This window comes from Peromyscus maniculatus, chromosome 23 (genome assembly GCF_049852395.1).
Source record: "Peromyscus maniculatus bairdii isolate BWxNUB_F1_BW_parent chromosome 23, HU_Pman_BW_mat_3.1, whole genome shotgun sequence".
Lineage (NCBI taxonomy): Eukaryota > Metazoa > Chordata > Mammalia > Rodentia > Cricetidae > Peromyscus > Peromyscus maniculatus.
In genome coordinates, this window is record NC_134874.1 from 13839016 (window position 1) to 13856440 (window position 17425).

General features: G+C 53.6%; 1 protein-coding gene across 2 annotated transcripts in view; it reads left to right on the plus strand.

Annotated features, from left to right (window-relative positions):
* Positions 1–3380: 3380 nt before the first annotated feature.
* Hvcn1 (hydrogen voltage gated channel 1) overlaps positions 3381–17425 on the plus strand; it is a 33234-nt gene continuing 19189 nt past the window's right edge. The window contains exons 1-3 of one of the 2 annotated variants that reach the window (XM_006970756.4): positions 3381–3444; positions 3810–3948; positions 9919–10054. In XM_006970756.4, coding sequence (XP_006970818.1) covers positions 10034–10054 — 21 coding nt within the window. In that variant the 5' untranslated portion in view covers positions 3381–3444; positions 3810–3948; positions 9919–10033. Of the gene's footprint in view, positions 3445–3809; positions 3949–9918; positions 10055–17021; positions 17398–17425 lie in introns of those variants that run through there. The other variant, XM_076561092.1, reaches the window with a different exon arrangement.

Sequence of the window (17425 nt, forward strand, 5' to 3'; positions counted from 1 at the left end):
TCCTGTTCCTCCACAGCATTCTGAACAACATGGCAGAAGTCAGTCAGCATCAGAGAATGGGGGTCATCCCGCTCACTTTGGTGGTGCCAGGGATCGAACCCAGGGACCTCACATGCTAGACAAGTGCTCTCCCACCGAGCTCCATTCCCAGGCCCAGCCATGCTGTGTCATCCCACGCAGGTCCCCGAGCGTCACACAGACATGGTCATGGGGCTGTCACAGCTGGTAGTGAATCACACGGAGTGGGCCCAGACAACAGATGTAAGTCTGGGAAACCCAAACCCACCCCTGGCTGAAACCTCATCCACTTCTCTCTTCAGTTTCTCATGTGCTCCCAGAGCTGGGACCTGGCTTGTGCTTTGGAAAGGGAAGTGGTGGATTGCCTCAATTGGAAGCACCGGAGACATGTGAACACTTAGAGGCAGCTTTCTCTTCCTGCTGGGGGAGACGGAAGAGCTCTGAAGTAGACACATCCTCCAAGGACTGAGTTCACATCTTCCTTGACATGCCCTATGAGCATCGGGAGGAGGGAGGGCAGGACCCCTAGAGAGAGCTACTGAGACCGTGGCCGACCCCCAGGCAGGCTGGGGAAGACATGTGAATGATGCGCGGGGGCAGCGACCTGAGTAGCGAACCGATCAGCTATCGAATCGCACAGTTCCGAAGCGTTTGCAAACTGTGGCCTCTGCTCAGAGCAATGTTCTTCTCTCCAGGCACAAAGTGACCTGGAAATGCAAATATTAAAACAATAGGCATGAGAAGCCCTAGCACTCGGGAGGCAGAGGCAGGCAGATCTCTGTGCATTTGAAGTCAGCCTGGGCTACATATAAGTTCCAAGACAGCCAGGGCTACTTAGAGAAACCCTGTCATAAGCAAACCGAAGGATGAAACTCCAATCCACAGCTACTCTTAACTACTATGATAAGTAGTATTTTGAAGTTGTATTAAGATATTTACCAGGGCTGAAGAGATGGCTCAGAGGTTAAGAGCACTGGCTGCTCTTCCAGAGGTCCTGAGTTCAGTTCCCAGCAACCACATGGTGGCTCACAACCATCTGTAATGAGATCTAGTGCCCTCTCCTGGCACGTGGACAGAATACTGTATATATAATAAATAAATAAAATCTTTTTAAAAATATATTTATCTATTATTATTATTATTATTATTAATTTTTTGAGACAGGGTTTCTCTGTATAGTCCTTGCTCTATAGACCAGGCTGGCTTCGAACTCAGAGATCTGCCTACCGCAGCCTCCCGGGTGCTGGGACTAAAGGTGTACACCACCACTGCCTGACTCTGTTGTGATTTTTATTTATTTTTTTTTTTTTTGGTTTTTTAAGACAGGGTTTCTCTGTGTAGCTTTGCGCCTTTCCTGGGACTCACTTGGTAGTCCAGGCTGGCCTCGAACTCACTGTTGTGATTTTTAAATGGTGGTATTTTTAAATGGTGGTATTGGTGCCGTGAAGGCAAATCTGGTCTGCTGCTTACCACAAGTTAATAGACATAAAGATGCATTTCCCCGCCTAAGTCCACGGGCCACTTGAACTCTTCCTGTGGGTGCAGGATGTTCCATCTTACCGATCGGTGGCCTTGCCTCTCCACCCAACTCCAGTGCGAGTTCTACAGGAACTGAAGTTGTTCTGTCGCTGTCCCCTGAGTGTCTATCAAGGACCAGGCATCCGTCCGCTGTCTGTGGGATTTTCCAGGCAGGGAATCACAATGGTGTCAGAGGACAGCTTCCCTCTTTAATCTTCGACCATCCTTGTTTCTTGCCTTAACTGCTTTGGCTGCAATGTTTGTTTGTTTGTTTGTTTGTTTGTTTTTTGAGACAGGGTTCCTCTGTGTAACTTTGGAGCCTGTCCTGGAACTCACTCTGTAGACCAGGTTGGCCTCGAACTCACAGAGACCCGCCTGCCTCTGCCTCCCGAGTGCTGGGATTAAAGGCGTGCACCACCACCGCCCGGCGGGACCTGGATCTTTTACAGTGCTGAATAGCAGCAGCGATCACAGGTGTTCATCGCCCAGTTACTAATTTATACAGTGATCTGGTTTCATCTCTGTTTCTGTCACAAAGACACTGACAAAAAAACTCACAATTCCAGTCACATTATAGTAGGGACATCAGGGCAGGAATTTAATGCCTCATGCCAGTAATCAAGAGTAGAGAGAGACTAACTCATGAATCCTGCTTGCTTCCTTGCCTCCTCTCTTGCTACCTTTCTCCTCTCTCGTGTGGCACAGGACCCCTGCCAAGGGGATGACGCCGCCCATAATGGGCTGGGTCTTCCCACACCAGCTAACAATTAAGAATCCCCTCCAGACATAGTCGCAGACAACCTGATCTAGAAGTTTCCTCGAGACTCTCTGCCCAGGGGGATTCTAGGTCCTGTAAAGCTGAGAGCTAAAGGGAATACAGCAGGGAGTCCGCCAGAGAGGCCAGAGCTGGAGGATGAGTAGCGGAAGCCACCTCCTGTCTGGACCGTTTGTAACTCCCAGCAGGACCCACTGCTGATGTCAGACCACAGCTCTGAGGTGGTCCCTTAGACGAGGGTCTGAGAGTCTGGGGGGAGGTGGGGTAAGGCTAGCTCACAACCTACAGGTGCTTACAATGAAACAAGTGTTGTAGATGACCCGCTCAGTTAGGCCGGATTGACATATTGGTTGTTTGAAGCTGAGGTCATTGGAACTGTAAGGTGGGAAAAAAGGCTTTAGGGTCTCATACGCAGGAGCCATGAAGGGCTGGAGCTCTGGAGAGCCTGGAGCATGGTTTCCATTTTGGAAATAAGCATGCTAGGAAACCCACTCCTTCCTGAGTGTCACCCCCCACCCTCCCTCCAGACTCACATCCATCTCTTAGTGATACCCCCCAAGCAGGCTCACATACAACATCTCTCAGTGATCCCCCGTTTACCCCGCCTCCAGCCCAGAGAACATGGGTGCGGTCATTCCTTTCCCAGCTTATATAATCCGTTTCTCCTGCCCTGACTTTTCTTGGGACTGTCTCCCTGGGCCCAAAAACTTTTCACTTTAATCTGCTCTTGTATCAATTCCCCCCCACCCCAAATCCAGCTAGGGAATGCATCTCCTTCAGGAAGCACAGAGACTTTGGAGGAGGGAGGGAGGAGGTGATCCTTGGGGAGGCAGGCCCACAGGGGGTCAGGGGAGCACGCAGTCAGCAGAAGAGTCCCAAGCCCTGTGCACAGCCTGGTCTTTGTCACTGGAGAGCCGCTTCAGAGTTGGGGGCCTCTCAGCTGTGTGGGAGGACACTGGTCCCCCCACACACACCTCCCCTTTGGAGTCTGCAGCAAGTTAGAGCAGCTGCGGAAACTCCCGCCACGCCACACCCCCCCACACCCCCACCCCGAGGACATGGGACCGCCCCCTGGGCTCCGCGGAGCAAGGGGTGTGCGTGAGTCTCTGCCCTGGAAGAAGAGAGCTGAGCAGGTAACGAGGACCGGGCTGGGGCCGGGGCCGGCCGGGGCTCCCCTCTTCCCTCCGGCCTCAGCCGCGTCTCAGACTGAGGGTGTCCTGCCCTGCAAAAAGCGGCTGCTGCTTTTCTGCAGACCGGCCTAGGGGCCTGCAGGGAGGAAGAAAGCCCTGGCCACCCTCCATCCTCGGTGATTCGAGATTCGCGGCTGCTCCTAGGCCGGACCTTTGTCCATCCTGGCTGGGGCCTGGCTGGGGGTGTTGGGGGCAAACCAGGCGCCGTGGGGGTGACTTGAGGTCCCGTGCTGCTTTGTGGACTGTGACTGCCCACCCCGCTGATCCTCCCTGGGGAATGGGGCACTGACAAGCACTTCCTCTCCTAGTGGGTGTTACCAGGGTCCACCGCCCTACCTCGGACACGCACCCACACACACCGGTGGAAGAGATAGCAGTGTTCCCGCTCCGGCAGGTGGACAGAGCCAGCCAAGGAGGCGCCCCCAACTCAGCAAGCCCTGCCAGCAGGTGGGTGTGAAGCCCCTGTGCCCTGTTCCCCGTCCCAGAGCCCCCCCACAGCCACTCCAGGGGGACAGCAGGAGGGAAGGGGGTCGGGGTAGTGAGCCAGCCCACCGGGGCATCCTAGCAGGAGGAATCCCAACTCTGCTGCAAACAACTTGAACCCCCATCTGTTGCGTTCAGGGGTGCCAAGGAACAAGAATGGTGGGTGGGCTGGGGCCAGGGTATACACTATAAGACGGAGAGCAGCCTGCATCCGCTCCGGGGCCCCCACCTTTACCTAGTACCTATGCCCACTGGGTACAGGGCTTTCTACACCTCAGCTGTGGGACTGTGCCTCTCTGTGTCTTGGTGTCCTTTCCTGCCTCCACGGCGTTCAGAGTGGTGCCTACCTCCCAGGACTGCTGAGATCACTGGGGGCGGGGGGGGGGGGCACCCCATCTAGCAAAGGGTCGCTTGGGAGCTATTCTGTGTCTCTCCACTTCGCCTTGCCCCTCTGAAAGCACTTCTGGCTCCTGGTCACCTCACTTCAGGCCGGCGGGGGACTCTCCAAGCTTTGTAGCGTTTCCTCACCGCCCACCAGCCGCTTGAGGTTTCTTGAGTAAGGCAGAGTTTGGCTGGGGACAGCAACTTCTGCCTGCAGGGCTCCCCTGGCAGAAAGGCTGGTCAAGGCAGGGTTTGAACATCTCCACGTTAAGACTTACCCAATTCCAGAGCTTCCTTTGGCCCACAACCCGCCCCTGGCCATGGTTTAGAAGGAGGAAGCCCGGACTGTTCATGTCTCCAGACTTCCTTTCCCAGCCTCTCCATCCCGTGGCTGGGGTTTCCATCATCTCTTCCTAACTCCCACTCCATCTAGGCCAGCCACAAGTTCTGTGACGCCCAAGTCCAGACCTCCACCCCCTTGCTTCTCCCTGTGATGTCCCCCGCTGTGACTCTTGAATCCCCAACTCCTCAGCATTTCTCATAAGCTGGGAGCCATAGTAGATCCCCCCCATCCCACCCTCCTTCCCACAATTTGTCTTTTTTTTTGTTTGTTTGTTTTGTTTTGTTTTTCAAAGAGATGGGGTTTCTCTGTGTCGATTTGGTGCCTGTTCTGGATCTGCAGCCCAGGCTGGCCTCGAACTCACAGAGATCCTCCCGCCTCTGCCTCCCGAGTGCTGGGATTAAAGGCGTGCGCCACCACCACCCCCCAGGCCCCACAATTTATCTTAATTCCTATCTCTCGCCCTGCTTCTCTGGTTCGGTCCACTCCCCACTCTGTCCTCTTTAAGTTTTTCCTGTCAAAGGACCTTCCTCTTAACTGGGACTCTTGTCCAGCCCCACAATCTCTTGAAATTCAGGAGGTCCCTGTGTCACTTCCTCAGGAGTCCGGCCACTCCACCTGAAAGAGCCAGGCTTCCCTCTTGTTCTTCTCTACTTTCCTCCTCCAGGGAGGCCGGGGAGTGTGGCCTCAGCACTGTGTGTTGTCCTTGGGCTGCCTGTCATCTCCAGGCTTCGTCCTTTTGTGCTCCCTGAACCCAGCCTCAGTGCCTAGCACAGAGGAAACGCTCAAATGGCCCCATATCTTTGCAAGCAATGAGCACAGACTTGGGTCACATTTATCAGTTCTGGTTGCTCAATGGCCTGCTTTCTCCACCTCTGCCCCGACCCTAGTGTGTCCTTCCTCCCCGCGTGTGTGTGGCTCTCAGCTTCCCCCATGCAGGTTTTGGGGGGTTGGTCACACCATTCGCTAGAACACTGCTGCCCATGGATGTGCCAGGGAGTCCTTTGGGATCGGTTCGCAGGCACAGTGATCAAGTCTAGGATGTAGCCGTTTGGAAGGTGCTGGTCCCTGTTACTAGATGTCTGTCTAGGTCACACGTCTCTCCAGCCACAGTGAGGTTTCTCCATAGCCACTCAGGCATTAGGTTTTACCATTTTTATTTGTTTGGGCTAGTTTTTTGTGGAAGACCTAGGAGTTTGAAACCCTCTGTCAGATCTGGAGAGATGGCTCAGGGGTTAAGAGCCCTGGCTGCTCTTCCAGGGGTCCTGAGTTCAATCCCCATCAACCACATGGTGGCTCACAACCACCTGTAATAGGATCTGATGCTCTCTTCTGGCATATAGGTAAACATGCAGAACATTCATACATAAAATATAAATAAATACATTTAAAAAAAAAAGAAAGAAACCCTCTGTCCTCAGTTGGTGAGGCCAATGTTTTTCTGTGTGTGTTAGTTTTGTTTCTTCGAAAACAAAGGAAATCTCAAGGGTTCTTTAGCTTCCCTTTGACCTACATGGAAGTTGTTTGCGTGTTTTGTTCTTCGAGACAGGGTTTCTCTGTGTAACAGCCCTGCCTGGCTGAACTGGAACTCACTCTGTAGACCAGGCTGGCCTCGAACTCACAGAGATCCACCTGCCTCTGCCTCCTGAGTGTTGGGATTAGAGGTGTGCACCACCACACCAGCAGGTTTGGTTGTTTAACTATACTTTGTGTGTTTGCGTGCGTGCGTGCGTGCGTGCGTGTTTGACACAGTGTACATGTGGCGGTCAGAGGACAACTTGCCCGAGTTGCTTTTTCTCCTGGGGACCCACCTCAGGTCATCAGGCTTGGCGGCAAGGTCTTCTACTAGCTAAGGCATCTCGCTGGCCCTTCACCTGCGGCTGTGAAGACGGAGCCCAGCTCCTGCCTGTGTGGGAGCACGTAGCGGAACCCCACTGTCCCCAAGCTGCTGGGACCCTTGACAGCCGTTTGGACCGCAGAACACAGAAGAGAAGAAGGGGATCCGGGGAGAGTCAGGTTGGGGAGGGGTTAACTCTTCGAATATTTTCCTCAAACTGATGACATTTTGTTTTTGTGGCTAGGAAAAAATAACTCGGGGTGGTGAGGAGAGAGCTGGGCTGGCAAAGTGCTTTGGCGTGCCAGCCGAGGACCTGTGTCTGACCCTGGTTCTGATGTAAAAAGCTGTCGGTGATGCTACATGTCTAGAATCCCAGCTCTGGGCGGTAGAGACAAGATGGCCGGTGGGCTCATGAGCATCCAGGCTCGCTGAATTGCTCAGCTCCAGGTTCAGTGAGAGAGCTTGTCACAAAACAATCACGCGGAGAGAGATCGAGAAAGACGCCCGATACCGGCCTGGCTCACATTCGGGAAAATGCACAATCTCACACAATGCAGAGTTAGTTAGTTACCCAGGAGGGTTCTGGGATGGGAAGGGGATGCGAAACAGCCAACGTGGCCACCAGCAGCCTGGCTGCATTCCCACAGTGGAGTACCGGGCATCAGAGTGAGCACCTCCGTCTAGAGCGAGCTGCCACAGTGGGGTCCCCCGGGACTGTGAGTGGCCTCGGTTTGCAGCAGGGACTATACATTTGGTGGTTCAAAAAAGTCCCGTCTATTATCTCACAGTTCTGTGGGTCACAAGCCTAAAGGCAGTTTCCATGGTCCAAACGGAGAGGCCTCCAAGCCCCGCCTCAGAGGCTCCAGGTGGGTCTAGGGGTCCTCGACAGGTTTTTTTTTTTTTTTTTTGTTTTTTTTTTGTTTTTTGAGACAGGGTTTCTCTGTGTAGCTTTGTGCCTTTCCTGGAACTCGCTTTGTAGGCCAGGCTGACCTCGAACTCACAGAGATCTGCCTGGCTCTGCCTCCTGAGTGCTGGGATTAAAGGCATGCGCCACCACCACCACCACCAGGCACTCACCAGTTTTTTGTTTTGTTTTTTTTAAATTACATTCATGATATTAATCATATTTGTGATATTCATAGATTACATTTGCAGTATTCATTCAATTATATATATATAATATATATATATATATATATAATATATATATATATATATTTAATTTTAAATGTCGAATGTCATTTCTTGAAGGGGGTAGGAGGTCTTAATTACAGGCTTACAGCACAATGGGAGGACCTTGGAGGGCAGAAGTTCGCTACTGATGTTTTACAATCTTGCATCTAAGCTGTTAACGCCCATTATTCAGGATACACATACAAGGAACTTCCCTTAAGCATTCAGGAAGGTGGAACCTGGCAGGGAATTAGCATTGGGAGGATATCAAGGTCAAGGTCTGCAAGCAAGGCAACAGTTACCCAAAACGGGGGCTAGGGCCCTGCAGGTCCCCCTTTTATTAAAAAGTGAGCTTCTGACTTGGGTTGCCTGGGACATCAGCAGGTCACCTTACCCGTCATGAAGACGCCTGCCAAGGCCACACAGGTGCTCTGTCTTAGGTTGGGCTCACCAGTTTTTAAGAGTGCACACAGCACGCACAAGCCTCCACTGTGGCAGCCACTCAGCATCTTCAGGCTTCTCTCTGCTGGCAGCTGCGTCACGCTCCCACCTCTGCTTCTTAGACAGACCCTCCTGATGACAGCATGTCCAGCTGGGCAGTCTCCTGTTGCACACTCCTGAGTGTAATCACGGTGCGCACACACCAAGTAACCAACTCCTGGGTTTGAGGGAAAAGGACCTGGGTGCTCGGGGGGACACTCTGTCATCTACCTACTCCACCCTAAAAGGAAATAAGAACAGTTCTGAGAGAGGAGCACGCCACTCACACGTGTGTAAGAAGAGAGTGAAGGGGCGGTATGCACACCCCTTCCGTGCGAAGAAAGGTCACCTCCCAGAAGGCCACAGAGCTGCTGGTCAGAGTGGGTGCTTCTGGGAAGGAGGCGCAGGGTAGAGACAGGTTCACCAGCAGAAAGCTGTCTGTAGGGTTTAAAGTTTTACTAAATGCCTCTGTCACCTATGTTAAAAATACTTTAGAAAAGTCACACATAGTCATTCCAGAACCAAAGAGAAAGCAAAGAGCTACCAAGGCCCCAAGTTTTCCTTTAAAGGGCGGGCCAGGACCTGGAAAGATGGCTTAGAGCTAGAATGTATGCTACCCTTGCAGAAGACCTGAGCTTGTTTCCCAGCATGCTGAGCAGCTGACGACCACATGGAACTCCAGTTTGAGGGGAACCTCTGTCTGGCCTGTGAGGGCACTTACTTTCACATGCACAATTACCCCCCACACACACACACATGCTTTATAAGTCTTAAAGGAAAATTATTTGTTGGCGGTGGTGGTGCACACCTTTAATTCTGTGCTAGGGAGGCAGAGGCAGGTGGATCTCTGTGAGTTTGAGGCCAGCCTGGTCTACAGAGCGAGATCCAGGACAGCCAGGGCTACATGTTACAAGCTTGTCTCAGAATTTCTCTTCAAAGTGTGTGTGTGTGTGTGTGTGTGTGTGTGTGTGTGTGTGTGTGTGTATCATAGCGCATGTGTGGAGGCCAGAGGGAAACCTGTGGAGTCTGATCTCTCCTTCCACCATGGGGTGGAAGGTCCCAGCGACCGAACTCAAATTGTCAGATATGGTGGCGAGCACTTTTACACCTGCTCATCCATCTCACCATCTCAGATTTCCCTTTTTTGTTTTTTGTTTGTTTGTTTGTTTTTGGAGACAGGGGTTCTCTGTTGCTCAGGCTGTCCTGGAACTTGCTCTGTTCGAGGCTGGCTTCGATCTCACAGAGATCCACCTGCCTCTGCCTCCAGAGTGCTGGGATTAAAGGCGTGCGCCACCACACCCAACCTAATTTTCTTTTTTTAATTTTGAGACAGGGCCTCACTCTGCATTCCAGGCTAGTCTCGAACTCATAATCCCCCAGCCTCAGCCTCCTGAGTGCCAGGTTACAGGTATACCACCATGCCAGGCTCAGCATACAAGATTTTGAATTTAGCCATCTGCCCTTAGTGTAGTGTTTTCAGGGCTCATCAACACTGTAGCAACTGTTAGTGTTTCCTTTTTGAAGGCTACATAGTATTCCATTGTGTGACTCTTTATCCATTCCCCTATGGACAGACAATAGTTGGTTCTCCTCACTGGCCACAGTGACTACGTCTCTCACAGATGCCTGAAAATGGATCCAGCGCTCAAGCAGGTGTTCATTAATATTTTGTTTGTCTTCCCGGATCGTACCCTTCCAACACGTTTTGTGACCTCCTTTTCAGACGCTGTTCACACTGACCTGTGAGGACAGATTGCGAACGAAGCCACACTCGGTGACAGCCGGGTGACACGTCAGCCTCCAGTTCTCTCATTGTTGGGTCCGGAGACGACAGGAAAATGACGTCCAATGACCAAAAGGTAAATCGCGTCTGCAGGTTCCCGCTGCGAGAGGAGAATCCTGCCGAAGTTTCTCGCAGGTCAGAGAGAAACCCCAGCGTAAGGTGTTGCGCCATGCCTGCAGCCACGGAGGAGAAACTGCTGCCGGGTTTCACAGAACCCAGTATCCGGGGAGCCAGGCTCCACCGTGCACACCATGATGTCAGAGCCTGGCTGGGTGTGGTGGGGCAAACCTATAATCCCAGTACTCAGGAGGTCGAGTGAGAAGGTCTGGCAGGGTCAAGAGTTCAAAGTCACCCTCGGCTACACAGTGAGTTCGAGACCAGCCAGAAGCGGCTCGATGAAGCAAGGCAAGGATTCCTCGATGTCCAGCTTCGAGAAAGCAGGGTCACAGACTTGACACTGTGGGTACTCACAGCGAGGCGCTGGGCTCTTGGGGAAGGTTCTTGGCCTCCAGCGAGGCAGGGGTCTGCTACCTACAACTAGTGGGATGGTGTTGACCTCAGTCTTTGGTGATAGTGAGATGGGGGACGTGAGGTGGCGGGAGGCGGGTGACATGGTGGGGGTGATGGCGACCCTGGCCCGGGGTCTCGCTTTGGTTTGCTCATGTGTTTTTGGGCTAATGACCGTGAGCGTTGATGTAGGCAGAGAGGTGTGTTCCAAGAGGAAGCAGCCACAGCTGAAGCTAGGATGGGGGGTCCAGGGGGGTGAGTCTGGGGATCCGAGTGAAGCTGGACAGTTGCAGGGGTGAATGATAAGGTGCTGAAGGCTTTGTCACCAGGCCGTGTCAGGGTGTGGGGCCAGCAGGGGAAGTGGACTGGAATGCAGAACCCAGCTAGGACACACCTTGGGGGGAACCGGAGCCAGGTGGGGCATGCTGTGGCCACAGAGGGGCTGTCTCCATTGTTGACGAGCCAGCTAGGACCCCTTGTGGCTGACTGGCCCTTGTCTGGTCAGATAGCATGTTCCTGCCATGGCTGAGCCTGGCCTGGGACACCATGCTTTGGAATGCTTGCGTGAAGAGTTTACCTTTATGGCCTTGAACTTGTCCAAGGCTTGGTGGCAGGTACTGTACCTGCTGAACCATGTTGCTGGCCCCTGGCCCACCTAGGTTTTGAGAACACAGGCATGGGGGGGCAGAAGGGGGGTGAATGTGCATCACTACACAGACCTGATTGGCAGTTGGGCCTGGCCACCTGTCTGGACACTCACCTGAGAGTCCCTTTTTCCTTCTTCCTTCCCCTGCTCCTCAGTTTCCCATTCTGGGAAATGGGGGCAATAACATTAGCCCACAGAGGTACAGTGATAAATATACCTAATAGTGATCTGTGGCATTAGCCGGGTACCCGGGGACGGCTGCCACTTATGCCGCCCGCTGCTGACTCCGTGACGGGACAAGCAGGGGTTGTAACCCATCTGCTGACCTTATTCCGCAGTTCAGATGAATGCACGTGCCTGGCCCATCTGCAGGGCTCGGGGAGCCAGGTGTGCAGAGTCGGGGGTGGGGTACCCCACGGGCTCACTTCCTCTGGAGGCACTGAGCTTGGCCGTGGCCTGTGGCGCTCAGCCTCACTGCACTTACAGGGTGCTCAAGAGCTGTGAGCGTGTGACCGTGTGACCGTGGTGTCCCAGGTGATCCCGGGTGTGGCTCAGTCGGGGAGCTTTGTCTGGTGTGCGTGAGGCCCTGGGTTCCACTCCCAGCACCGCAGGCATGTTTCCTGGTCATTCCAACATGCAGCTGGGCCTCTCTGTGAAACTGGGGGGGACACAAGCCTTGAGGGCTCCCTTCCCTGTTGGGAAGCGCCACTCAGATAAAGCCAGCTCCTTGACCGTGGCATGGAGAAAAATTTCAGGGGCTGGGGATTTAGCTCAGTGGTAGAGCGCTTGCCTAGCAAGCGCAAGGCCCTGGGTTCCGTCCTCAGCTCCAGAAAAAAAAGAAAAGAAAAATTTCAGGACAAGTCAGACTGAAACATAGATAGGGAGTTTATTAAGTATTTAGACAGACGTCTGTATAGAAGGAGGACAGACACAGCCTTAAGGCACGGGTTTCAGCTCCTTATGGGAGATGCACTTGGGTGTCTTCATAGCTGCATATTTTAAAAAAGTGGGGTGCGCTCTTTAGGCTGAGGGATGCGAGCAGGCACTAATCCAGGAGAGGCTCGAAGTCACACACGCCCCGGCCCCGAGTGAACACCATTCACTTGTCCTTGACGTTCACGGTCCAGGCGTCTGTCTTCAGGACAGCACACATTGTCCCTGTGGGTCATCTTTGCTCTGTTGGGGTGAAGTTTTTCTCGGGTAGCTGGAGACACAGTCTGGATGACAGAGAGTGCCTTATTTCTCTTTTGCATGTCCCCTCCCTGTTCCTTGGCTCATTCCAGAAGGGAACAGCAAAGGGGAGGGATCTGAGGCCTCTCCTCTGTGGACGCCATGGCTGAAGCATCACCCCACATTGGCCCCCTAGGTGACAGCATGAGGCTTCTAGATGGAGAACTCGCCCTTTCTCTGTTTGTGATGCAGTCCAGCCTGTGGTACCGAGGGATGTGGTGTGGCTGGTGTATCGGGCTTTACATGTGTCTCCCATTCCCTACCATCGTCCTCTCTGTCCTCTAGGGAGAGGAGCAGGACACTTCCTGGGTGGCCATCAACCCTTTAGAAATGCAATGGAAAAAGGGTGGACATTAGGAGGGATCCCACCTAGGGTAATGTGTCAGGGTGTGCCAGGGGTAAGGTATGACAATTCCTCTGTCTGGGGAACCTCTGTCCCCGGCCCCCACCAGCATGGGCTTCAGCAGCCCCGGGCCACATTCTCAGTGGGCCATGTAGGAAGCAAGGGGCCCTCCACAGGGCAGCTGGATTACAGTCCAGCTCTGTTTCTCCCTAGCTGTGTGACTTCGAGCAAGTCTCTTGGCCTCTCTGTTCTTGGTTTTGGCATAGGTAAATGAGGCCAAATTGGACCCATGTGGTAGGGATGCGGCATTGTTTTGGGCAATTCGGTATAGAGCTCCCGAGTTAGTGGATGTTCTAGAGCTGGGAAGCATGAGCCGTCATCCCATGCCTGTATGAAAGTCCTTGCCCCATACAGCCCCTCCCTGACCCTCCAGGTGAAGGTGAGGTGAGTGAGGAGCATATAGCTCTAGACCCCGGGTCACCAATACCCCCCACCTGAGCCAGTCAGGCGCAGAGGGGTTGTTTTTGCAAACCTCAAACTTCCTCCCCACCCTCAAGAAGGAAAGATTTCAACGCCTATTTACAGACTTCCCTGATTTTATAAATAGGCATTCCTCAGAACACGGAGCCAGCGTGGGGGTGGGGCAGGTGGGCTCACACAGTGCCCGGCCTCTCACGGGGAGACACTTGCTGCCCCCGGGGGGGTGTTCATGTCACTGTCCCTGGGTTTGGAGCCTGTGGTCCTGTCGGGCCTGGAAGGTCACGGTGTGAGCAGGAACCGGTGCAGGCCTGTACCCTGGGGTGTTCAGTCAGGCGTGAGGGTGACAGAGGAGATGCAGGAGATGGAGGGGGTGGGCTGGCCAGCACCCCTGAGCTGGGACACTTGGAAGGAACCTAAAAGAGGAGAGAAGAGCTAGAGGACAGTGTGAGAGAGGGGTTATGTATTCCAGGCCCGAGGAAGCTGCTTGTGCAGAGGCCCTGAGGCCAGACCAACCTGCCTGGTACAAAGGCTGAATGGAGGCAGTTTGGCTAAGCAGGAGGAGGCAGGTGAGACCAGCTAGGTGGGCCGAGCTGCAGCAGGAGGAAGACGGGGAGCCCAGGGGAGCGCCTTGTTCTTCACCATTTACAGTAGTAGGGAGCCAGAGACAGTTTTAAGCAAAGGACTATGGCAGGGGTCCCCAACACCATCTCGGCGCCTCCTTGGCAAGGCTGCAAGAAAGCGGACGTGTGTACCACACAGGTTAAGCCAGCCAAGGGGAAGGCACTGGGCTGAGACGGCAGGAAGCTGGCCACACGCAACAGACTCCCCTCCCTGGGGTTACACAGGACACACTGTTTCCTCCAGCAATGGGCTGTGACAGGATGCGAGGTGTTCGGGACCAGAGAAGCCCGTTAGGCACCAGACCACACCCACACACGGGTTTTAGTTTTATGAGACAGGCTCTTGTCTGGAGTTTTCAATCCCCCTGCCTCTGTCTCCTGAGAGCAAGGATCCCAGGTGTGCATTAGCGGGCTCAGTCCTATGAGGAAGGCGGTCCCTTGGGAACCCCCCCCCCGGGGGGGGGCAGTCACAAAGCCCCCGGCTAAAAGGACAGCAGGAGGTCACGTAAAGGAGGCTGCTTTCTATAGGAAGGAGGGGTGGAATGCCCAAGTTCTGAGATGTCCGGAGACTGAAAGGCAGGCAGGTCATTTGGGGATAGCAACTGCCAGCCGCCTGAGCGCTCTCTGTTCTGTACAGGAGGAGACAGGTTCTGTAGCTGTCCTCACTGCAGGTGGGGACATGGGCATGCGGCTGGGGAGATGACTCGGGTGTGAGAAGCTGAGTTCCAGTCTAGAAGCCTCAGGGAAAGCTGGGTGTGTTGGTGCACGCTGTAATCTCAGGGCTAAGAGGAAGCGGGAGAGGGCAGATTGCTGGGACCCACTGGCCGGGCGGTCTAGTCTGTACACTCTAAGTTCAGTGAGAAAGCCTTTTGGGGGAGGGAGTGAACAGTACTTGAGGAATGACCCCCTCAGGTGGACCTGTAGCTTTCACATGTGTGTGTGTGTGTGTGTGGTGTGTGTAGTGTGTGCACATGCACATATATGGATGCAGGGTGGGCAGCACAATGAGATCACATTTTAAAAAAGGACTAAAGCCGGGCGGTGGTGGCGCACTCCTTTAATCCCAGCACTCGGGAGCCAGAGCCAGATGGATCTCTGTGAGTTCGAGGCCAGCCTGGTCTAGAGAATGAGATCCAGGACAAGCTCCAAAGCTACACAGAGAAATCCTGTCTGGAAAAAACAAAAACAAAAACAAACAAACAAAAAGGACTAAAGAAACAGCGAGGTACCTCCTTCAAAGTATTCCTCTCCAGGGGCCCCCTTTTCAACACCTGTCTCCCACCACTGACTTGTGACCTATGACCATAGGCCAGTGTTCTTGCCTCCCCTGGCCTCAGTTTCCCCTCCTATGGAATGCAGAAATTGTTCCTCCTGCCCTGCTTACTTCTCAGGATTATGTGAGAGCAAGTGGGGTGGCCTGCGTATCCCAGCAGAAGGGAGTGGCTGGAGTTGGCTTCAGCTCCCTTTGGCTTGTGGAATCCCTGCTTCTGTCAACATGTGACCTGGTCCTCTGGGTCTCTTCTGCTCCTCAGGACACTGGCTGCTAACATCCAGAGTGAGTCCATCTTAATATCTTAGTGATATTGTCAGCAGAGACCCAAGTTCCAAAGAAGGCCACTTCCTGTTGCTCCAGAGGGGCCCCGAAGTTCAACTTATTAATGCTCTGGGCAGGGAACCACTAGCTGCCTGGGTTCTCTTTACCCTGTATTCTAGAACATGGTCCCTGAGTTCACACAGCCCTGGGGCTGAGCCTGACTCCGCCATCTCCCCCATACTGAGACCCTCAGTGCTAGCCTGGGCTACTATGGGAGGGAAAATCAGGTGTGGACTTGTGATATATATATATATATATATATATATATATATATATATATATAATGATAAATGGGCGTGGATGATGGTAGATGCTGCTGCTGTAGAGTCTTGTGGAGTTCTGGGATCAGGGATTGTGGTCAATAAGCAAATCAAGGCCCCCAGAGTATGAGGAGGGAACAGGGACATGGGGCAGGCTCTTGGGAACAGGGACTTGGGAGTTGTCCATGTTTCTTTTTTTTTTTTTTTTTTTTTTTTTTTGGTTTTTCCGAGACAGGGTTTCTCTTGTGTAGCTTTGCGCCTTTCCTGGATCTCACTTGGTAGCCCAGGCTGGCCTCGAACTCACAGAGATCCGCCTGCCTCTGCCTCCCGAGTGCTGGGATTAAAGGCGTGCGCCACCACCGCCCGGCTGGCCATGTTTCTTAAAAAGCACCCTTTTCTGGGGTGTTGGAGGCCATTCCGCAGGGAGGTAGGGACTTTCCGCTCCTCCGGGTGGCGGTTTGGCCCCTGTGAATGCTGACAGCCTCAGGAGACATGCATAGGTCTCCATTTACTTTTTCCCAGGTGAGTCATTTGCCTGGTGCGGCACCTGTCGCGTGGCCATTACAGGGCCTTGGAGGGACAGCTCCCTGGTTCCATTATGTGCTTAATTTGTTCATTAAATGTTTGTGGAGCCCTTCCCCAGGGCACAGGGGCACAGTGAGTTGACACCATGTGGTAGCAGCTAGTGGTGGAGGGGACAGCTGGGGAAGGGACATCTAAGTCCAAGACTTGGATGATATCCAGGGGAAGGTGGGTCCCAGTCCCGAGCCAGTGAAGTTTTGTTGTTGTTGTTGTTATTGCTGTTGTTTTTGGGTTTTGTTTGTTTGTTTGTTTGTTTGTTTTTTCGAGACACGGTTTCTCTGTGTAGCTTTGGAGCCTGTCCTGGATCTCGCTCTGTAGCCCAGGCTGGCCTCGAACTCACAGAGATCCGCCTGGCTCTGCCTCCTGAGTACCTTCCATAGGAGGGGAAACTGAGGCCAGGGGAGGCAAGAACACTGGCCTATAGTCATGGGTCACAAGTCAGTGGTGGGAGACAGGTGTTGAAAAGGGGGCCCCTGGAGAGGAATACTTTGAAGGAGGTACCTCGCTGTTTCTTTAGTCCTTTATTTTTTTTTATTTTTTTTTTTTTTAATTTTTTTGGTTTTTTCTAGACAGGGTTTCTCTGTGTAGCTTTGGTGCCTGTCCTGGATCTCGCTCTGTAGCCCAGGCTGGCCTTGAACTCACAGAGATCCGCCTGCGTCTGCCTCCCGAGTGCTGGGATTAAAGACAGGTGCCACCACCGCCCGGCGACAATTCTTCTGTAACCGTGTGGGTGGGGCAGTGGGGAAGATGGGACCCAGCCTGGCTGTGCTGAGCGTGGGGACCTGGTGTGGGGAGACACAGAGGATGAGTGAGGAGAATGGATCAGGGCCAGGCCAGAGACAGTGGCCGCCGCAGGGACCCATGAGCTGGGAGTTGTTAGGGCGACATATCAGAACAGGGGCAGTGGGAGGGAACCCAGCCGGATCTTCAGTTCTCAGCTTGGGCATGGTGGCGGTGATGCTGTGGCCCCAGAGGAGCAGATTTGGTGAGGAAGTGAGCTGAGCTCGGGCAGGGCACGGCACGGCACACTGGCCACTGAGATGGCGGCAGCTCGGACCAGGCTGGGCACTTGAACAGGAGCAGCACTGAACACCGGGCTGCGGAGACCCCCGGAAGTGGAGGGACCACCGGAAGTGGAGAGGCCCCAGCCTGCCAAGGTCAGGGTTGGGCTGCCAAGGAAGCCGG